This window comes from Solea senegalensis, linkage group LG14 (assembly GCF_019176455.1).
Source record: "Solea senegalensis isolate Sse05_10M linkage group LG14, IFAPA_SoseM_1, whole genome shotgun sequence".
NCBI lineage: Eukaryota > Metazoa > Chordata > Actinopteri > Pleuronectiformes > Soleidae > Solea > Solea senegalensis.
Genome location: NC_058034.1, coordinates 10,758,093 through 10,780,036, shown reverse-complemented (window position 1 = coordinate 10,780,036; position 21,944 = coordinate 10,758,093). Strand labels below are relative to the sequence as shown.

The following is a 21,944-nucleotide window of genomic DNA, read 5'->3' as shown; positions in this document are numbered from 1 at the left end:
CAGGATTAAATAGCCCCACTCTTTCTTTCTTTTGTCTTCTCCTGCCAGGCTGTCTTGAGTCAGCCTTCCTGTGGGACCAACTCTCAAAAACTATAATTAAAGCTACTTTAACAAAGAAGAAACTTTCCCTTTAGTATTTTCAAGCTTTATTGTGGTCTCTTCAAAGCAGTCAGATATGGAGGGAGTAAGTGCTTTCACAAGACAGCGACCTGTGTATTCGATGCTAAGAAAATCATAATAGAAAATAAAGTGTATGAAACGGAAAGAATGAATTTGTCCACAATAGTTGGGGATTTATGTGAGCTGGCTCGACAAAATCCACTGACACCTTGTCTAATTCATTCTACAACTTCGGGCTCACCGTTTCATGTATTTCAGATGGTCCTTAAAACATTTCTTGATAAAGCAATTTTATCACAATATACCAAAGCATAAAAAGTTGGGTTCTACTCAAACCTTTGGACCCAACTCTATGTACATTTGGCCTCCGTTTGTCTCCACACTGAAGGCCACATGGACTGATCTACAATCCACTACAATCCTTTCCATAGAATTAACTTTATAAAATAACTACTCTCTAACCCTTAATTGGGGTCTACATAAGCAAACTTAATGTTGTACGTGACTTGGTGTCCATTGTCCCACACATACAGCACACCCTCTTTGGGGTTGTAGTCAATCTGTGTGATGTAGGTGTAGTTGTTGATGAAGGGCATTCTGGGAATCATCTGTGTGTTTGTGTGTGTGTCGAAGGCGTATTCCAGGTTGGCCTCTCTTTGGTTGTTGCTGTCAACAGCATAAAGGACGCCACATACGATGAAGCAGTTCCCATAGCGGTTCCTCCTGAGCCTCGTTCTCCAGGTGGTCTCTCTCTGCATGCTGAGGTCCGAGGGGTTCAGTCGACTCAAAACGGTCACTTCCTGTAAGAAGCCCTCGTCGTCCAGCGCTGGGTAGATGATCCACAGGCCGCTCTCGTCCACAGCAAAGTCGATGTCGGAATGACTGCGCCAATCCCACGGCGATGACGACTCTTCGAACAGTGCGTCGTGGAGCATGGTCCAGGAGGCCACGTGACGCTGGCGCAGGTCAAACTTGATGATGTCACGAGAGAACGCGCGGTTGTAGTAGAAGGCCCCGTCATAGACCACATGGCCAGTGCCGATCCAGTTGTATGGAAGCTTGTAGGTGTTGGTAAAACGGCCTAAAGAGGGAGGGAAGTAGAATAGTCAAGGAAGAGATCTAACAAAAGAGATAACAAGACTGGACTACTAGGTCTTACCTTGTTTGAAAACCTCCAGGTTGCGAAACTCCAGGAGGTTGTTTCCATAATAAAAGTTTGTAACATAAATCTTGTCATTATCTGACTTGGGATCTTTCATCCATGCTCCTTCATTCCTGCCATAGGTGTTGTGAGTCACTGGCTCAGAGATTGTTGACAAAGTGTCCTTACACTCCTCTGTGGAAAAAAAAAAAAAGACCCGGAGATCTTCGAGTGAGGATTTAGAAGTTCAACAGTTTAACGTCATCCAGACCTACAGTACGTCAAAGGGTCTGAAAACAATTACGGCCTCTTGTTTTTAGGCAGCTTGAATCATGGAAAGGGTGAGGCTGTCACAGATGATAGAACACTGGATTTCAACATCGATTCACAGTTCTGACACATTTAACGTGAAAATGGTAACGGCACGAAATGTCTCTACCAACTGGTGTTTCAAACTAGTAACAACAAATAGTCGGCTCTGGGTTTTTTTTGGCAATATTTTGTTCTAGTGATAAGATATTTTTAACCGCAGTGTAGCTGTGGTCGTTTATGTGACCTAGTCCACCAACTATGAGATTGATGACACAAAAGTGCTCAGATATTCATGATCCCCCGAGGATGATAACTGAATTGAGTGGTACTTAACTTTCACTGGTCCGGTCGATGTGTGGTGTTTTAGTGAAAGCTGTTGGATGCACCTACGGTCAATAGTTTGCCTATTGCCTCATCCCCAAATCTCCTTCTTTTTGAACTGTGTGTAACATTTAGGAAGGTTAATAGGTAGAACCTGAATATACTACCCATAAGTAGAGCTGCAACTAACGATTATTTTCATAATCGATTAATCTGTCGATTATTTTCTCGATTAATCCATGAATCGTTCGGTCCATAAAATATCAGAAAACCTTCAAAAATGTTCATCGGTGTTCGTCAAATCTGGAAATGATGATGTTCTCAAATGTCTCGTTTTGTCCACAAACCGAAATGATTAACTTTTAATGATTTATTTGTTCTCCAGAGCAAAGAAATTAAGAAAATACTCACATTTAAGAAGCTTAAACAATCGGAAATCTTGTTTTAATCATGAAAAAAGGCTTTGAACCGATTAATCGATTATCAAAATAGTTGTCGATTAATTTAGTAATCGATTAATAATCGATTAATTGTTTCAGCTCTACCCATAAGTGTATAATTATTTAAGAATAAATATTGTTTAGTCTCTGTATCCTTAGACTATGTACTTGAGGCGAGAGTATTGCTTTAATGAAGTCTGCCATCTTCTTCTTCTAAAAAGAAGAGGAAGAAGGAGGAGGAGGAGGAGGAGGAGATGGCAGATGAAGTGAGATCATGATCGACTGGAGAGAGCTGTAAAACATCATCAGTTGAGGGATGACTTCACACACTTGTTGACAACAACATCCCTTCTGGTATGCAAAGGCCACCGTAGTTCCCGGGCATTGCATGGGAAAGGGAATGTTTCTTACAATCTGCAGTCTCACCATAAATTCTTTTACACTGGACCTCACACGATGAAACATTTAGTCATTCAGTCATTTCACACGAAGATCTCATTTATTTACCTGGTTTTCCTGAAGCAGAGTCCTGCTGTCTCAGCACTGGTTCATGTAATTCCCGATGTTCATCCTTCCCCTCTTTCTCTTGCCAGCTGGTTTTGTATTTCTGTTTGACCTGAGAAGCCTGTGTGGTGGTGGTGGTGGTGGTTGTGGTGGTTGTGGTGGTGGCGGTGGTGGTGGTACTAATGGTAGCGGTGGCGGCTGCAGAAGAATGTGAGGCTGAAGTTGTCAGTCTCTGTGTGGTTGGTGGCAAAGTTGAACCAGACTCTTCTCCTGTCACTGTTGTAGCAGCCTGTGTGAAGGTAACTGGCGTGGAGGTCGGGGGAACATGGGTTGTCATGGAGTAAGTGGAAGTTGGGCTGATAGTTGAAGCCTCTGTGGTTGGATTTGGTGCAAGTGTGCTTGGGTTTGATTCTGTGCTGCCAGGCATCGTGTGCATTTGCTCTTTCGGTTCCCAGGCAGATGTTTCCATCACAGTAGCGAGTGTATTTTCTGCCGTGAATGTTGGTAGGATTACGTCTGTGGTTGTAACTTCAGGACGATGAATTGTGTTCAAAGTAGTTTTGGTGGTTTGCTTGGCGGTCATACTTGGTGGGGTGCTGGCTGCGTCAGTCATCGAGTGGATCATCTGTTTACTGTTTGCAACAGTGACTCTTTGTGTAGTCTGAGGTTCACTGTCTGGGGTTCCAGTTGTTTGTGTCGTCATGGCTGTGTCACCGTTTGCTCGTGTTGACCAAAGTGATGTGGATTCAGTGGCGCTGACGGACTGCATATGAGTTTCTGAGGTGGACTGGATTTCCTCTGGTTTTGTTGACTGGTCAGTCTTCTTGGAGACGTGCAACGGGGCCGTCGTCTTTGGTCGAAATGATCGCGGTCTTGCCCTCATCCTGGGGCGAGGGGCTCTGTGCTGAAGAAGTTTCTCCTCGATGAAGAGGTCGATTGGGCCGTCACCACTGAATCCATGATACTCTAAAACTGAGAAGAGACAAGGAAACCTATATTGTAACATGATGATAAAGCAAGACCCGTATGAACACTTTGACTGTTGCCATGACAGCAGGCAGAATCCAGGTAAGCATTAGGGTTGTGTAATTAGCTTTAAAAGATCTTATGAATTTATCCAGATGAATGGGCGGTTTATTGATTTTTAAAACCATGCTGCACTTTATTGTGTGTACTTACAGTTCTCTCCAGGTTCCCCATCATCTGCCACCATTGGTTCAGGCTCGGATTTGTAAAAAGTCATTCCTCTAATGATCATGCCATTGGGTCCAGCCTTCGATACCTGAGGAGCCTCCTTGTTCGCCACGTTTTTGACCTCAATAATCTGAGCAGAACCATCCATCTGCAAAAAGGACGTGTTTTCCTCAGTCGACTTCTCCTCATACTTTGCCTGTTGGTGGAAAGACAGACACATAAAAACATAAATGAGGCAAAACAAAGACACCAATACATCTGTCCAGCTCAGATGCAGATGCCAGACAAAAGAAAGACACAAACACACACCATCATCTGAAACACATTATTTGGAAACACCTTCAAAAGTTAGTGCTCCCAAAATGTCAGCGGAATGTTTCACTCTGCTGAACCAGATCGTGAGTCTCCAAACGGTGACTCATGTGAACAGTGGATATTTGGGTGACCTCTTTAACTGTTTATTTTACTTTTTTTTTTATTTCTCCAAATGTGTTTGGTTAACCTATGGTTTGTTCAAGCATTTGCGTCTGAACATTTGTGTTTCTTGCAGCACCTGACTAAACAAAAAAAATAAGTAATAACTCAGCAACAAGTTATCTTGCAAAATCTCATGAACCTCTTGCATCAAACCCAGATCCACCCAACACTGCAGAACATAGTGGATGACGGCCCACTGGTCTGAGGTCTGCTCTTGTCCACTGGGACTCCTTCACACATTCTTCGTATTTAATCATGTAGACAATGATTTTTATGGAGGAGCTTGTGGAAAGAACACATAGTTGTTCATTTCATTTTGAAGTAATACAACATAATCAGCAACATCTGAACCCCGATAACTTATCGTGTGCTAGTTTTCTTAATTGCAATTCAATCAACCGCAGCCTACACAACAGCTTTTAGTGCAGAAGATGTCAGGATTAATATATATCGTATCAATATATATATATATATATACAGCACAGGAGCGAATCACACAAATAGGTTTTCAAATTGCTTAAAATGTACTTTTAAAAACCAATGACAGCGTACGAGTGTCATTAACTGTGTATGAGACTTGTGACACAAATTATGGCACATAAGCTGTGTAATAGTTGGTTTACACAGGTTACTTATTTCCTCACAAGACCCAAACAAATCCGTAGTGAATTCACAGACTTTGTGTAATAGTAAAAATCCCAAGACATGCAGTACATGTATGTAGAACAGCGTGTACATTAATAATAATAACCTCAAACCTACTAATTAGTGTCATGTCCGATCTAATTTCATGGTAGAGGCTAAGTTATAATCTTGATGTGACAGTGAACAACTGTATTTTATGTATTGACACATGCATAACAAAGTATTTTGCTTTTAGTATAATGGTATTATTAGTTTTAATCAGTAATTAATTAAAATATTATAATTGTATGCAAAATTATTATAGAACAGTTAAGTTCAATCGTAACATTTACCTGTGGGTTCTGATGTGCTGCTGCCCCACTGACCTCTTCTTGTCTCTTCTTGTCCTGATGCTGGTGAGCAGGAGTGGTGGGCGGGGTTTCAGTGACATCTGCCTGAGTGGGAGGAGTCTCCTGGGGCTTCACTTCATCTGTGGTGTTGTTCAGAGACACCACCTTCATGCAGCCATGGACAAATCAAGGTATTAACAGAAATACTGTTCATGTGTACATTTACGAGGCTGTATTGGCCGAAATTGAATGTACTTTTTGTCGTTTTTTTTAGCTGCAGAATAAGCCTTTTTTAAGTATTTACAGCCATTTAGAAACGACAGCATGAAAGCGGTAGCATCATTCGCATATGAAAGGGAAAGGGACGAGCAGGTAGGTCCTCCATTAGTCTGCAGTCTCAACATTAGAAATCTCGAAATTGTCACACACTGGACATTTAATAAGCAATAGCCATTGTAATCACGAGAAGCAAAGACCCATTGACTAGTAGAACAGGTGTGAGGGGGCCCTTTGCACAGCAGTACGGCTGAAACTAACGATTGTTTTTAATAATCAATGAATCTGTCAATTATTCTCTTAATAAATGAAAGTCATCAATGTTGAAAAGTGTTGACCAGTGTTTGTCAAACCTGGACATGACAGATGTTGTCCACAAACCAAAATGATTGAGGTTTAATGATGTCTTTGTTATATGGAACAAAGAAACTGAAACATATCAAAATAGTTCAGGATTCATTTAGCAACTGATTGATAATCGAGTAATTGTTTCTGCGATTTTGACAGGTCACAGGTGTAAATAATCAAATGAATGACGCCTGAGTTCCACTTCGCTTCCTCAGCTTTGGGATGTATGCTGGTTCACTGTCACACAGTTGCTAATGCGATCACTAACACTTAATATAAATAATACCTTTCTCCTTTTCTATTCAAATGTCCCAAAAAAGACTGAACAGTGTGACAGTGAATCAGAAGGTGGTTGAGGCCCCATTAGCAGCCTTACCCAGTGTGACACATGCTAAAACAGGGACACTCCCTGTGTTCGCGATCCTTTAGTGAGGTCACTAGAATTTCAAAACGGTGAAACTAAGGCGACATTTAGCCATTCATGTTATTGCCAACTCTTAAACTGATCATTTGAGACAGTTTGTGGTCGACACATCACATCACAGCTGTCTCAACGTTGGGCAGCTACAGTAAATCACATGGGGCAACATCAACAAATGTTTATATTAACCTGACAAACCACACATACGTAGGTTTTTGGTAGTTATTATTACAATTAACATGACTTTGATATCAGCTTTAAAAAATACACTTGCTTTTATTGATCAGGATATAAAATACTAAGTAAAACAGGCCAATAAGTTGAATAAAAATATTAATATCCTCAGCAGTTGCTCCAGTTTTTAAGAAACCGAATCAAAACTAAACACTTTGGTGTTTTCAGTTAAAGCAATACAAACCAAAAGGAGTTTCACTGCTGTGGCTGATCAGTGTGCTTTTGATTTTGTCCAGTCATGAAGTTATTATGGAGAATTAGTGACATTACAGATCACAAAAATGAACTTATAAAAGAGGGCACAGACTTTCACGGCTCTGCCATCACATTCTAAACAGCTGTTGTGGCTGGTCTGTGTATTTTGATCATGTATTTGATTTTGTCTGTATTATGTGACTTGCGTGTCACCAGTTTGGGCGTACAACTTTCACTTCTGATTTAGGATTTGTTGGGAGTTTGAGAACTTCAACAAACTTCCAGGCAGCACAACCCCACCTCAACTCGAGGAGGCTTTTTCATTTTCAAGCGTTCAGACAGTGAGCAGCTGAAACTGTTAAGAAATACTAGATCAATTGAGGGGTTTTGCTGGTCCATTACATAAGGTCAAGTAGGTTCAATTTAAAGAAAGAACGAAATTATTCTCAGGCAGGTGCAAAGCCTGAACATTAACACACTGTTACCTTTTCAATGTGTTCCACGCGATGCAGGAGCTTATTGGTGACGGAGTGCAGCTTCAGTAGATCCATGCCATAGAAGGAGCCCTCCAGCAGCTCAAGGATGGTGGACAACTAAAATGATCAAGTAGATTCCGTCAAAAAAAAGGGGATTACCATAACAAACCATGCGTAAAATGGGCGCATCCAACTTTGAATTCCTTCAGTGAATTTGTTTTTTGTTTTTGTTTTTTAAAAAAACGTGACATCCACGCTTCCAGAGATCCAATGGACATTTCACCTTGACATTCTCTTTTCCAGCCTCCCTCAGCCTCTTCAGCCTGAACTCGCCCTCGCAGGGGTTGACCGCTGACGGAGGAGCGATGCAGGCGCACTTGCACTCAGCTCCAGATGTGATGGTCTCCACGGTATAGAAATCCTGCACCGTGGCGCTGCCCTCTTCTATCCGCCGACAGGCGCTCCGGCTCAGGGGTCTGACAACACATTTACAGCCACAGTCAGAGCCCTCCGACACGGCTTTCACTTTGTCATAATCACCCAGCAGCTACGAAGAGAAGAGGACGGATGTTTTACACCACGCTCAAACTTTTTTTGAATTTTTACGCACAAAAGACATGAACGAAAAATGTCACCCTACCTTGGAGAGGATGCTCTCCTGCCCGTCTATCTCCTCCTGAAGCCTGTCGTTGTTGCTCACAGGTTGCGACCCGGGCTCTGCACCGACGCGCTGTGGCGCGGCAAGGCCCCGTGGATAAAACGCACAACACACCAGGACGACGACGCATAAATTATACATGTTGGATGCTCACAGAGCGAAGAAAGGACACAGTTTAATTAATTGTCAACAATTAATTAATTAATTAGGTTCCAAATTAAATGGCATAGCTCCAGAGTCAGATCTGTGAATCCAAATAGTCACCAGAGAGGATCACGCATCATTGCGCAGTGCCATGTCCTTCATATTCGAAGAGGGTGAAGGCGAAATGAGCCCAGAGAAACCGTTGCACCCTGAGAGGAGAGCAGCCGGCATCTGCCGTTGCTGCTGGAGCAGCGCTGACAGGAGGCGGATCTGATTCTCAGGCAGGAGGGGTTCAACTGCTTCCAAATTCCTCTTACTCGACGCGCACTTTATTAAGTTAGAATCACAAATTTAGATGGAGTTAAGATGTGAGTTTGATTTGTGTGTGTGTATGTGGAAGGATCAACTTGCAGTTTGTTTCAAAAAACATTGTTCAGCCTGTTGCACTTTGACTTGATCACGGTTGATTCGCCTGGTTTCACTCGAAGCTCTGCTGCCCTCTGTCCGCAACAAAGCAGCACACAATGAAGACAACTTAAGTTGGACTAGTATTTATTTTACACCTTAAGGCACATTTAATAGCTTACTTCTTCCGCTCCATCACAATTTCCCCACAATGTGCACATATTTACAGAAAGTGGTGTGTGAAAATGTATTTTAAGGCACGTGATGGTGCCATGCAGGTTTGACACATCACACAGAAACAAAACAAAGTTACACCAATGTCCTGATACCAAATGAATAATTGAGTTAGTGATGAGAATTAGATTTTCTTTCATGAAATACTTTTAAAAATGTATACACATTACATCAGCTACCATCAAAATCATACACACTCTGAAGTTCTCTATATTTAAAGTAAATCAGTTACTAATAAAGTGCTGCTGCGTTTTAATTTACATTTTTCCATAAAAGGTGTCATTATCTTTATCTTTATCTGGAGTTCCTGAAAGATATTTTTTCTATACTCATTTTATTTAACTATTTTTTTTTATTTAAGATATTACACATTAGGGTAAAATTCTTGACTTTTAACTGACCCATTTCTTTGCAGTCAAACTTAGTCATCTCATATTGGTTCCAAGAGTCTTTGAAAATACAGCTCAGACACACTAACACACATTTCACGCTCCGTCTTCCTCTGTTCACATTGGAAATGAACTCTGTCTTCAGACACGACTTCCTGCACGCCTTGAGACAATCACGAGCTACACATTTACACAAAACACATTTTTGCTCTTAGGGGACATGATACTCAGTCGGTACCACTGACGTGTGATACCCAGCATGAGTTTTATCAAACATTTTCAATAATAAGGTCCACAGAGATATTAGACAATATCCAAAAGCAGAATTATCAAAATAGGTATAATTATTTCCACCTGATGCCTTCATTTGTTGCAACCATAAAAAAGAGTAAGAAACCTTTGGGTTGTTAACACCACTACACTACCTGCTAAAATATGACAGAGGGATTATTTATATACCCCAGCATCCCTCATATTCTATCCTTTCCTCTGCTGCCACAGGAAGGATGAGGTGAGAAATACGGCTCCACAGTCCACCGTACTTATCAAGGTCCATCCTGTCAAAAGACACAGGGCGGCTATGAGAGAGGAACTTCTTCTTAAGGTGGTCGTCCACCATCTCCTCCACAGAGTTCAAAGAAATCTTGCCAGGAATCTCTTCTTCCTCCAGCAGCACCGTAAAGATTAGTACAGTCCCCTTATACGCCGCATTCTCGTGGTCACAGTAACGATAGAAAATGAGCGTGGAGCCTGGAGGCAGCTCTTCAAAGCGGTGAATGACAGCAACAGGTTTGTCCCCCTCGAAAGCTCCTTGCAACTTGCTGTCAATGTCCAGTTTGACCTGGTCGCTGTCCTGGCTGGCTGCACGGGCTCCATCAATGTGGAGGACAGAGGCATTGACAGCAAAAGAGAAAGCAGAGGCCAGGCTCTGAGCCAGGCAGTGCAGCGTCCTCTCGCCTCTGAGGCCAGCAGTTAGGATGAGATTCACAGGTGATGTGGGCTGAGCTGTCTGGAGGTGCCTCTTCAGGTGGATCTTGCTCCTTTTCCAGAGCTCAGCACGCTGATGAGGGAACTGGGTCTTTACTTTTTCCATCTGCCTGAGGAGAATGTCTACATTGTTCATCCGAGGTGGAGACTCAGGCTGGTGGGGAGTCATCAGGAGGACAGCAACAATAGCTAAAACCACTGGAATCAGGAATTTTACTTTTCCTGTGAAGAGAAGGGCACACATTTTGTCTTAATCTGAAATGTATTATGAATTTAAAATCAAAACAAACAAGAGGAGATAGAAGATAGAGACAAAGATTACCTCTAAGAAATCTAGTAACCACTGTAAATGTGGATTCAGTTGTCTCTTGATTGATGGGGTCAATGTTTTCAACATTTTGTCTCTGTTCATGTTTCTCCACATTCTCTTCCTCTTCCTCCTCTGCGGGATCAGGCTCTGGGCCTCTTCCATTACCTTGGGGGAGAACACACATTAACAGAAGTATAAAAAATAAAAATAAATAAAAAAATAACACCCTTTCTTCTGCCCAATGAAGTTGTTTACTATAAAAATAAATGGACGTTAACTTCCATGACAGATATGATATCATCCAGTCAATTATAACATTGGTAATTGCAGAACTCTTACAACTAATAGAAATTATAGAGGCTTCTTTTTTTTGTTTAATAAAACACAATTTTACTTCTAAATTATTTGTCATAAGACCTTTACAGGAAGCACTCACTAGGAATCTCAGGTTGCTCTCTGTTGTGATCACCATCATCATTTCTGTCTTTAGTCTGAGAAGTGGTCTTGCTGTCCTCATGTGGAGGAGATCCTTTGGTAAGAGTCACGATCTTGTCTTCAGGTGAACCACTGCCTGTAATAAAAATGGCAAATTAAGTGTCATCCAGGGTTTAGTTTTATTTCTTAAGGCTATTTTTATTTCTGCTTCAGTCTTCAGATTTGGTTCATGGTCACAATGACGTCAACATATGGTATCCTCTACCAAACAAGTAAATAACAAAAGATTAGAGGTGTAATTCTGACAAGTAAGTAAATTAAGTAATTAATGAAAGAATATTAATGTTACTTACTTTTAACATCGAGAAATGAATATGTCTCATATCACTTACTGGAATAATATTACTATACTATTGACCTTGCTTGAATATTTTACCTCCTGAGTGTTCACTCTCTTCCTGTTGGTTCTCTTCACCAAAAAAATAATAATAAAATACAATTGTGTAAGGGGCCACACAGTGATGTAGTGGTTAGCACTCTCGCCTTGCAGCGAGAAGACCCGGGTTCGAGCCCCGGTTGGAACAAGGGCCTTTCTGCATGGAGTTTGCATGTTCTCCCCGTGTGTGCGTGGGTTCTCTCCGGGTTCTCCGGCTTCCTCCCACAGTCCAAAAACATGCAATGTGGGGATTAGGTAAATTGGACACTCTAAAATTGACCATAGGAGTGAGTGTGAGAGTGAATGGTTGTTTGTCTCTATCTGTGTGTGGCCCTGCGATGGACTGGCAAACTGTCCAGGGTGTACCCCGCCTAGCGCCCGATGTAGCTGAGATTGGCACAGCACCCCCCGCGACCCTCTGGTGGAGGATAAAGCGGTTGGATACTGACTGACTGACAGACAATTGTGTAATCCCTTAAATGCTTCCCACTTGTAAATTATGCTTGCTGCTGTAAACTGGAACAGGCTGGATATGAATACATCGGATCAAATTGGACAGTTGAACCAAAAAGCTCAAAACAACAGAAGTTAATATAAAGTTTTTAAAAATTATAATTTCAGAAAAGTAGTTGAACTTACCCCCTCCAGCTCCAACATTTGTGTATTCAACAGCTGATTCCTGAGTGTGACTTGCTTCAAGTTGATCTACTTGGTCATTCGCTTCATCATCCTGGGATGGTAAACCAGTTGTCTCTTCCTTCTGCTCAGTGAGGTTGTTTACTATAAAAAATAAATGGCAAATTACGTAAGTGTCATCCAGTCTGACTGAACCGATTTAATTTTTCAGATTTCAAGAAGGCTATTTTTATTTCTGCTTCAGTCTTCAGATTTGGTTCATGGTCACAATGACGTCAACATATGGTATCCTCTACCAAACAAGTAAATAACAAAAGATTAGAGGTGTAAGTGAGTAATTAATTAAATGAAAGAATATTTAATGTTACTTACTTTTAACATCAGCTTGCTTTGTGTTTTCACTGTTGTCACTGTTGCGCTCTTTGAATGTTGATGCAGATGAAGAAGCTAAATCTTGTTGGGCGACAGAACAGAATGTGTAAAACATTAAATACATACTGGGCATCGAGAAATGAATATGACTAATATCACTTACTGGAATAATATTACTATACTATTGACCTTGCTTGAATATTTTACCTCCTGAGTGTTCACTCTCTTCCTGTTGGTTCTCTTCACCAAAATAATAATAATAAAATACAAATGTGTAATCCCTGAAATGCTTCCCACTTGTAAATTATGCTTGCTGCTGTAAACTGGAACAGGCTGGATATGAATACATCGGATACAATTGGACAGTTGAATCAAAAAGCTCAAAACAACAGAAGTTAATATAAAGTTTTTAAAAATTATAATTTCAGAAAAGTAGTTGAACTTACCCCCTCCAGCTCCAACATTTGTGTATTCAACAGCTGATGATTCCTGGGTGGGACTTGCTTCGGGTCGATCTACTTGGTCATTCGCTTCATCATCCTGGGATTGTAAACCAGTTATTTCTGTCTCTTTCTTCTGCCCAGTGAGGTCGTTTACTATAAAAAATAAATGGCAAATTAAGTGTCTGAACCGATTTAATTTTTCAGTTTTCAAGAAGGCTATTTTTATTTCTGCTTCAGTCTTCAGATTTGGTTCATGGTCACAATGACGTCAACATATGGTACCTCTACCAAACAAGTAAATAACAAATTTAGCAAAATTTTTTGGCCACAAGTGAATAAAAAAAATATCTAGAAAAGCCACAGCTCCTCATTCCCTGATGAACCACACATTTTGATATATGATTTGTGCAAGTTTTAAGGAAATTGCAAGACGCATTTTGCGGAAAGATGGTAAACAATGAACATTTAGAGTGACTGCTTTGATTTCCGATCTCAACACGTACAGCACTTGTTGCAACTCAGGTTTTCAAAAGACCATCTCTGAAAGCACCACATGTCAAACGTTGAAGAGAGGACCACACCGGATGCCACTCCTGACACTATATTAGATATCCTGTATACCTAATTAAGTTGCCAGTGGGTTATATGCAATCTATTCCAGTACCTGATGACGGACGCTGAGTATCAGAGTCTACCTCTCCCGTTTCTTTGCGTGGTGCCACTTTACTCATGATGGTTGATGGGATGTTTTCAAAGCTGTACAAAACAAATGTAACGTTTGATATAACAGGTCATGTATTCTATTTCAGCAAATAGTCCGAGTCCTCATAAAACTGCTGATGTGGCCTAATTTATCATGACAACCAATCTCTCTCTCTCTCTGTTCTTTGCACTCCTCAAGTGTTTAGTAACAACGTTTTCCGGCAGATAAACACATATCGTTTATATGTATCATTTGTGGTTTTGTAAAAGAATACGTGCAGGCTAACTAACAACTAAATTCGCAGCGCGAGCAGACATGTCAACTATAAAGTTGGGGTTAAATAACAATATTTCGCAAGAAAACACACCAGAAAAACATGCATAATGTGTGAACTGTTGGTTAACTAACAAGCTAGCAGGTTGTGTGACAGACAATTTTAGCTAGCTACAGGTTAGCAATAGTCTCCATAGCCGTTGATTTGTGTTATCGACCAATTGGAATATATATATACATATAAATACAGAGAAAACAATTCTTACCACGGGATTCGTCGATCATATCGCCACTGGAAATGACCTTTGTGCAGTTTCCTTGTCGCCCGTGTGTGTTCGCGCAGACACACTCTGATAACATTATCGGGACGGAACCTTCGGTCCTGCCCTTGTTTCTGATGAGATAGTTTCCTGTCAGTGGTGCCGTCCCGTCCGGTCTAAAATCTCTCCGTTCGCGACATGTTTTCACTTATCGTACTATGTAACTAGTGTTTTTGGTGTCGAGACGTCGAGTTATAATCACACATGGATGCCAAGATTTCTCAGAATAAGGAACTCGTCCCCTTGAGGAGATCGACGAGAAACTTATCCAGTAACAAAGGTAAGAGTTAGTCAGCTTAGCCGCCGGAGCTAGCTCACGCAAAGTTTACTAACGAAACCACTCTGTGTTACGTAGCTTTACTTTTCCCGTGTTCGTGTTTCACTTAAGTAGCGGTGACAAATTCATATTTTCTTAATCTTCCTTCTGTAGCATCGAGTTTTGAGGTGACCCCTCGGGGTCCACTGAAGAGGACACGGAAGAGCTCAGGTAACAAAGCTCCTGTTGCAGCCGTCAATGGTTCCAGAGAAAAGGAGGAGGGTGGTTCTGACGAGGGAGGTGAGATGCTCTTCTTAACAGTCATTGTTTTATTATTTTTTACAGCAAATGTTAAAATGTAAAAATGTAACGTGTACTATGTTACTTAAACATCGAGGCTATTGAACGTTTGTTGTTCTATTGCAATTTGACAAAAAGCTTTTGGGATGACTCCCAGTTCTGATAAACAAACAAGATAAACGTTACTTACTTTAAAGACGACATAGTATATCAAATATGTACGTACAACAGCGAATTATAACGTTTAAAACTGTTTCTGTATTGCAAATTTAAAACATTGCAGGGGCATGCTTGTCAGATTTTCAGAAATATGTGAACCTAACAATACACCAGCCTTAAACTGTGTTCATCCATCTTCTACTGCTCCACATGAAGGTCATGGTGGGTTGCTGGTGGCAATCCCAGCTGACATAGGCGATAGGTGGGGTACACCCTGGACAGGTGACCAGTCCATCATAGGGCCACATAGAGACAAAAAATCATTCACACCTACAGTCAATTTAACAACCACTATGTCCGGTTGATTAGACACCACTGTCCCTCTGGGATCTCTAGTCCATACTGATGTTCCTGTACACTGTTCCAGCCACTTGGTTGTGGTGTTCCCTGTGCACTTTCCCAGCTAGCATCTTGCACCCTGCTGTGATGTGCTGGGACATGTTTCCAGCTTTTACTGATCTAGTACTTAGGGCCTGCTCCTGTGTGCTGTTTTTCAGTCCGTCTTTCTCCAGCCTTTGGTACATTATATTGATAACAGCCACTTCTCCGATTTGACTGTGTCACATTTGTCCCTCTGGCTCCTCCTCTCTGCTTGGTTTTTAGCTGCCTGACACATTTATTCAGCAGGGCACCGTTGGATGCCATCTTCTTGTAGATATTAGTTGTTTCATTATAGTATAGTTTGACATTCAAATAATATCAAACAGAAGAAAATATCTAAAATAATATGAATCTTATAATCAGCACATATCAAAGCAAAAATTGAAGGAGAACATTGAACAAATGCTAGAAACATTAGCTATTGGATACCCAATACATAAAGAAGAGAAGACCTTCATTGCAGTTCAAAGTCCTTATAAGCCTCATACTATAAATCTTCAAATAATGTCCAACAGGTTGTACACCAAGAGGTGCAAAGCTGCCCTGCTTAGGAAAAATTAATTGCAGCTCAAATTTCTAATAAGCACCCCCTCCTCGTGTGTAACAATCAGTACATATCAAAGCAAAGATAAAAGGACAACACTGAACAAAGGATAGAAAAAAAATGAGGTATTGAATACCCAATACCTATAGAAGAAAATACCCTTTTCAGATGCCATGTCAAGTTTGAATAACAACCATGCCTAAAAACAATAAAGTGTCTCAGTCTATAAAACCCCAGAGGCAGCAGAGGCAAGCCTCTCGGCGTACAGCAATACACGATGAAAGTACTGGTCCTCAGAGCAGTAAGTTGATCATTGAGTCTGTAGATCCTCCAACTTATTCTCATTAACATCGTGTACAGCACAGAGATGATACATACAAAATATGTATCCAGATCGTAACCATAGAGTGAAACCAGTTTAATTTTCTTCCCATTATGTGATGCATTATCAGTGTTTCAAATGTATCTGCTCTGAAAAATATCAGTTATAATGTCAGTTTACGTCTAATAATGTGTTAATTGATAAATGTACGTGTGTGTATATATATGTATGTATGCATATATGTGTGTATATATATGTATATGTATGTAATGTATATGTATATATGTGTGTTTATATATATATATATATATATATATATATATATATATATATATATATTCAAATGTAAATGTATAAGAAGAAAAAGGAAATATTCTGTTTAAACATTCAGACAACAAACCACTTCCACAGCATTTGTAAAATCAGACAAACTTTCATTCAAACGTATAAACTATGTATTAAGTATTGCATAAACAGTCTTGAAACTAAACAGAAGAACGAACTGTCTGTCAAAAGTGTAATTTTTCAGCAGAAACAAATATAGTATTTTACCAACCCTTAAAGAGAAAATGTGATTTTTGCAAGGAAATAATCAGTACCTCTCCTTGTAGCCAGTGTGTTGTCTCTTTAATTTTATTGAGTGTATTGGTCACTAATGTATCACAACGACTCATTACCGTTGGCTGCCACTGAAGGTCTCCCTGGACAATTACCGTGATTACCTGCTGTTTCATGACGTCGTCAAACTAGGTTTTGATTGAGAGATGCCTTGCAGGAGAAATGAGTGTTGTAGAGTGTTGACCTTTTCCTGCAATTTTCCTCCCATCAGAAATAAATCAACAGGGCAGTTTAAAGATGGGCATGGAGAATAATAATGGAGAGTAATTGTCTCCAGTTTAGACAAGGGTGCTGAAGACCGTGAGAATGTGTGAGTTAGGTAGATCTCTTTCCTCAGAAGGAGTGCCTGTCATGCCAAAAGAGAGGGAAAGGACTTTTCATAATCCCTTCACATCAATAATACCTAACAGTGCTAGGAGTAGATTAGGTTTGATAGAGGAGAGTTGGGAGAGGGTTTGAAATGCAGCTCTTTATTTTTTTTAAGGCTGGGAAACAACAAAATATATGGATGAAGCTCTGTGTACATTGATTGATTGATTGTGTGTCATCCACTCACTCATTAGTGCCAAGCCCATAAGGGCTTATAAGACACTGCATTTTAGCAATAAAAGTGCTATGGAAAAAAACTTAATTCCCTCACCCACAGAGTCCCCTAGCAAAAAGAGGCGACTGAAGACTGAAAGAGCAGCCGGCAGCCATGGTGATGGGAAGGAGATGGAGGCTCAGGAGTCGCCTGAAAATATGGAGAAAACTACAGACCAGGTAGTGGACTCACCCATGGAGGATTCATCACATACCACTCGTCCACCCGTATTATCCCAAGGTTTGTCCTTTACTACATTTAAACATCTTTTTTCTTGACACTGTGATGATAATGATACAGCTGTGATGACTTCACATTTTTATTTGAAGTGATAAGTGTCAGTGTAGTGTTTTAATGATAACAATCTCATAAGCTCATCATTAATCACTAATTGAAAGTGTTTTTTTCTTCTTCATCCTGCTGCTATTGTGTGTGTGTGAGCAATCAAACAACCGATGTAGCATCATCTTAAATTCCACGTGTGTTCTGATTGATGGACATTTTAAAATGTAACTCATTTTGACACCAATTACATGAATTTTCACAGGATTTGCCACTGGGATTTTCCCTGTGTTAGAAACGGACGCTGCCGGAGAAGTCAATTTATTCCCCGTGGTAGTGCTCAATGAACGCTGCCAACCCTATGCTGTAATTAAAGACTCAGACTTGAAGAAAACAATAACAGGTATGAATATGCAGTAACTGAATTCTGTATGGTAATGATTATATTAAGGGAGGATAATACAGTTTTTCTACTCTGGTTTGTTTGTGTTCAGAAAAACCACCAACCAAAAAACCTGCAGCTTCCAGCAAGCCTGTAGTGCCAGTGAGACCACTACTAAACAGGCACGATGCTCCAGCCTCCAAAACCAGCATACCTGAGTACCAGAGTTGGATGAAGTCCATGGCCAGTATACCTGGTAATGCACACATCTCCATTATTAATGCGGGTTTTCAAGAAAATTGCACCGACCACTGTTTTTTTATATTTCTACATTGATAAATTCTTCGTCGTCAGGTGTTCCCACGGGAAGAGGCCTCACCACAGGTGTGTATCAACGACCGAGGGATTACAGCACAATTCATCACCGTATTAATAACATTCCAATTAACAAAGAACCTGTCAAGTCGGAGAAACAAGGTATTACACGTTTAACTGAATTTTACTCTTGACATGATGCAGTGTCACTCTGATTGTATATGACAATGCCTAAATGAGGTTTTCTCTTACAGAACAGGTAAAAAAAAACAAAGTCATCAAGGCAAGCTCTGGACACTCCACTCGAGGTGATTATGTCATATTTACACCACAAGATTCTTTGTCTCAGTAATTTGCAGTACTAAATTTGCCTAATGTCCTTTCAGGTTGTATGTGGTATTTGTGCTGTGTGGTTCTGCTGGTGCTGCTTAGTTCTGCTGCCTTGTTGGCATTCAAAAAAATCCCACTCCTCCAAAGGCTTGGAGATCATGGGAGTCATTCAACCAGGGCTGTGGAGGCTGAATTGTTTGTAGATCAGTTGTCTCTTCTTGAGGCTCAATTCCCCAGTCAGCGGCCTGAGTTGTGGAGGCGGAGCAAAATTCACCTGGAAAAGCACCTCAGAACAGCCCAGCCAAAAGAGCCGGTGAGCCTGATCATTACAGCTGGTCGCATGGCTAAGAGGACACTGCACTGCCTTGCTCAGAGTCTGGCTTCCTCTTTCTCATCTGCCCTCAATGGCACTGTCCTCCACATTGATGGAGCCAGCAAAGCTGGCCAGGAGAGCGACACGGTAAAGCTGGACATCGACAGCAAGCTAAAGGAAGCCTTTGAGGGTGATAAACCTGTGGCAGTCATTCATCGCCTTGAGGAACTGCCTCCGGGTTCCACCCTCATTTTTTATCGCTACTGCGACCATGAGACTGCAGCATATAAGAGTGTGTTCCTGTTGTTTACTGTGCTACTGCCTCAGGATGAGCTGAGCACTCAGCTGAGTATGATGGATGTGGAGGAGATGGTCCAAGACTATGTCAAGGAGAAGTTGGTCAGCTCGAGCAGCCAAACTTCCTTTAACGAGATGGACGTTGACAAGTTCGGAGGACTGTGGAGTCGCATCTCGCACCTCATCTTGCCTGTGGTGTCTGAGAAGGAAGTAGAGCGAGAAGGATGCTGATGAGGCCGTCTGGTCCCTCTTGACACAGGGCAGGACTTGTAAGACACGTGGAAGTTTGAAATATGAGTGCGCTGTGATATTTCACATATAGACTTGATTTTAGGTGTTTGAAATTTGTATTAATTGCTCTCTGTCGGAGAGATCTGATTCAGTTTAACTGATAAAAATGTCGCCGTTGTGTGTGTTCTTGTACAGGTGTTGCCTAAGGATACAACAACGTCATTGCAGCATCATTTTACTTCCAAAGAAGGGGATTCGGTACATAGTCTCTTGGAGAATTAACATACAATAGGAACACTCAGCACAATCGCTTTTTAACAGACATTTCCAGTCTACAGAAGAGATTCTGTTGAATTGTCAGCAAAAAGCTTTGTTTCTTTCTTTTGTAGACATTTAATTTTCACTGATATGTTTCCAGTCTCAGAGACGATTGAAGGCTTGTTTTATATTTCTGTTAAATGTGTCCATTCATGTGTGTCACTTCATTCATTTTGTGGATTGGTTTTGCACTTAAAAAGTTTGACTTTCAATAACAACCCAAACAGGAGTACTGGCTTTTAAAAAGATATATATTCTATAGTTATTGTTCTGTTTATTTTGTCTCAAACCCCCAGTATTCACTGAAATGCTCTTGCAATGTTTTCAACTTTAATTCACAGGTTCTGAATTTGTACAGATGTTTTATAAAAGTAAATGTCACAATATGTGCCTTAAACACCAATGTGGGGGAAAAATCAGGCATGAATTAAAAAGCACTGAAACACTCATGCATAGTCATGTGACAGAATTCAAACAAGATCACTTGCTGATAGATCAATTTTGTAATTTGTAAATTTGAATTTGAAAATGATATCACTCATTCCTCTTATGTTGATATTCTGAGATGACTTTTTGTTGCTCATGAGGACCTGGATATTTTCAATAAAAAATATTTTGATACAAGACAATATTAAGTGGTCTTCATCATAATTGTCCTTGCTTTATGTGTGCGCTATGGTGACTTGGCGAGTTGTGAGTCACTCTTAAGGAGAATTGTCTTATTTGTGGAATAACGGTATGTTTCAAGACAAGGATTTTGTGGACCGTACTCAGTAAAATATATGAAATAGTGTGAAAATCCTTTTTGTGATGAAGTAAAAGGCAAGGTCCTGCGTCACTGTCAGTATAGTACTTAATTGGCAAATTAACATCAGCAAGTTCAGTCAGTGACGAAGTGGTGAGTAGGTGTGCCTGCACATGTTGGCAGAGATTCAGTGATGGGTGAGTCATCAGCCTGAAGGCTCTATGTTCATTTCATAGAAAATACCACATGGAGGTTATAACATGATTGTGTATAAAGATCAAGGGTCAAAATATCTAGTAAATTATTCTTGGTTGCCCAATGCTGCTTCCTTTTCATTAATTTGTCTTTTACTTTTTTGTAATTTACATTTGATGTGTATATTTCTGTTTTTATCTGTCACTTACAGGTGGTCTTGAAAATGAAATATGAATGAATAAAAGGTTGGTCACAATCCATTTATTTTACCTTTACAATTGTATTGAAATAAGCAGGTCATAAGATTATGTATCTTGTATAACTCCTCTTAGCAAAGAGAGGTCAAACTGTTGTCACAAGATGAAGCTTAAAAATAGACTTGTTGTCACGCAGATTATACGTCTTGACGACACATGGCATAGTAATTGTCCATTACACTATTTCCTCAGAAAGAGATAAGGTGTTTCCCCCTTTTCCAGGCTTTGTGCTAAGGTTGAATGAGCTGAGCTAAGATAAGAAAGTTACCTGGTTTGTTTACAGTACTCAATGACCATAAAAGTTTTAGCAGTTGTCTCTTTTAACTCCTTACAAGGTAGCGCGGAAATACATTTCCCAAAATGTCCGGCCATTTCTTTTTAATGCATAAAGAACAAGACTTCTGAAAATGGACGTAGTCTCTCATTTTTTACCTGGAGTCAACAAGGAAACAAGAATATACTGAAAAGCCACCAGGTGGTGACATCCCTGATTGCAAAAATAACTCAATTTGAATAGAAGTCTATGGGAATATGAGTCCAAATCCCACATGATTTGTACGGTCAGCCAACAGGGGTTGATGGTCCTAATGACCTAATAATGAATAGTTTTTTAGTCGCCTTCCACAGCACATATAAGATTAAGCACAGCACGTATGAGTGAGCACAAGTGTGATTGACAGCTGGTGCCTGGCTGCATTTCAGAATGGGATTTTAAATTTAAATTTAATTTTAAATTCTGTGGTTGACCAGTAGCCACTTGATTAAAATGCATTTCTGTTTTGATTTAGACTTACTAATAAAAATCAAATGGATGACAGAACACACTAGGTCAGCTGGTTCACAGAGCTTGTTTCTTGAATAGAACAAAAAGAGGGAAA

General features: G+C 40.4%; 3 protein-coding genes across 6 annotated transcripts; 1 reads left to right on the top strand and 2 right to left on the bottom strand.

Moving 5' to 3' along the window:
• Nucleotides 1–129: 129 nt before the first annotated feature.
• Nucleotides 130–8,459, bottom strand: olfml2ba (olfactomedin-like 2Ba). 2 transcript variants are annotated; one of them, XM_044043752.1, is made up of 8 exons: nucleotides 8,074–8,459; nucleotides 7,717–7,980; nucleotides 7,443–7,550; nucleotides 5,487–5,648; nucleotides 4,018–4,228; nucleotides 2,842–3,810; nucleotides 1,280–1,456; nucleotides 130–1,201 (listed from the first exon to the last, which is right to left on the bottom strand). In XM_044043752.1, exons 1-8 carry the CDS (start codon nucleotides 8,230–8,232, stop codon nucleotides 585–587), a joined length of 2,667 nt encoding a protein of 888 aa, XP_043899687.1. In that variant the 5' UTR covers nucleotides 8,233–8,459; the 3' UTR covers nucleotides 130–584. The 2 variants fall into 2 exon arrangements, with proteins under 2 accessions (XP_043899687.1, XP_043899689.1); XM_044043754.1 differs by having other exon boundaries at nucleotides 5,520–5,648.
• A 311-nt stretch (nucleotides 8,460–8,770) lies between these two features.
• Nucleotides 8,771–14,279, bottom strand: LOC122780649 (torsin-1A-interacting protein 2-like). 3 transcript variants are annotated; one of them, XM_044043759.1, is made up of 8 exons: nucleotides 14,125–14,267; nucleotides 13,547–13,638; nucleotides 12,886–13,035; nucleotides 12,440–12,520; nucleotides 12,071–12,211; nucleotides 10,997–11,131; nucleotides 10,573–10,725; nucleotides 8,771–10,472 (listed from the first exon to the last, which is right to left on the bottom strand). In XM_044043759.1, the coding sequence occupies exons 2-8, from the start codon at nucleotides 13,611–13,613 to the stop codon at nucleotides 9,715–9,717; spliced, it is 1,485 nt and encodes a 494-aa protein (XP_043899694.1). In that variant the 5' UTR covers nucleotides 13,614–13,638; nucleotides 14,125–14,267; the 3' UTR covers nucleotides 8,771–9,714. The 3 variants fall into 3 exon arrangements, with proteins under 3 accessions (XP_043899694.1, XP_043899693.1, XP_043899695.1); XM_044043758.1 differs by lacking the exon at nucleotides 13,547–13,638 and having other exon boundaries at nucleotides 14,125–14,279; XM_044043760.1 differs by lacking the exons at nucleotides 12,071–12,211; nucleotides 12,440–12,520; nucleotides 13,547–13,638 and having other exon boundaries at nucleotides 14,125–14,279.
• An 8-nt stretch (nucleotides 14,280–14,287) lies between these two features.
• Nucleotides 14,288–20,498, top strand: LOC122780648 (torsin-1A-interacting protein 2-like). The gene is made up of 8 exons (XM_044043757.1): nucleotides 14,288–14,458; nucleotides 14,609–14,734; nucleotides 17,465–17,641; nucleotides 17,949–18,086; nucleotides 18,178–18,321; nucleotides 18,420–18,542; nucleotides 18,635–18,688; nucleotides 18,767–20,498. Exons 1-8 carry the CDS (start codon nucleotides 14,383–14,385, stop codon nucleotides 19,549–19,551), a joined length of 1,623 nt encoding a protein of 540 aa, XP_043899692.1. The 5' UTR covers nucleotides 14,288–14,382; the 3' UTR covers nucleotides 19,552–20,498.
• The last annotated feature ends 1,446 nt before the right edge of the window (nucleotides 20,499–21,944 follow it).

Excerpts from the sequence above, each read along its gene's own strand:
- olfml2ba (XM_044043752.1), bottom strand. The coding sequence starts at position 8,232 with ATGTATAATTTATGCGTCGTCGTCCTGGTGTGTTGTGCGTTTTATCCA. Across the intron at positions 3,811-4,017 it reads TGGGGAACCTGGAGAGAACT|TTTTAGAGTATCATGGATTC; the intron begins GTAAGTACACAC and ends GTCTCTTCTCAG. Across the intron at positions 1,202-1,279 it reads CCTGGAGGTTTTCAAACAAG|GCCGTTTTACCAACACCTAC; the intron begins GTAAGACCTAGT and ends CTCCCTCTTTAG.
- LOC122780649 (XM_044043758.1), bottom strand. The coding sequence starts at position 14,218 with ATGTTATCAGAGTGTGTCTGCGCGAACACACACGGGCGACAAGGAAAC. Across the intron at positions 13,036-14,124 it reads TATGATCGACGAATCCCGTG|TAAACGACCTCACTGGGCAG; the intron begins GTAAGAATTGTT and ends TATTTTTTATAG. Across the intron at positions 12,521-12,885 it reads AAATGTTGGAGCTGGAGGGG|ATTTAGCTTCTTCATCTGCA; the intron begins GTAAGTTCAACT and ends TCGCCCAACAAG.
- LOC122780648 (XM_044043757.1), top strand. The coding sequence starts at position 14,383 with ATGGATGCCAAGATTTCTCAGAATAAGGAACTCGTCCCCTTGAGGAGA. Across the intron at positions 14,735-17,464 it reads GGGTGGTTCTGACGAGGGAG|AGTCCCCTAGCAAAAAGAGG; the intron begins GTGAGATGCTCT and ends CCTCACCCACAG. Across the intron at positions 18,322-18,419 it reads GTCCATGGCCAGTATACCTG|GTGTTCCCACGGGAAGAGGC; the intron begins GTAATGCACACA and ends CTTCGTCGTCAG.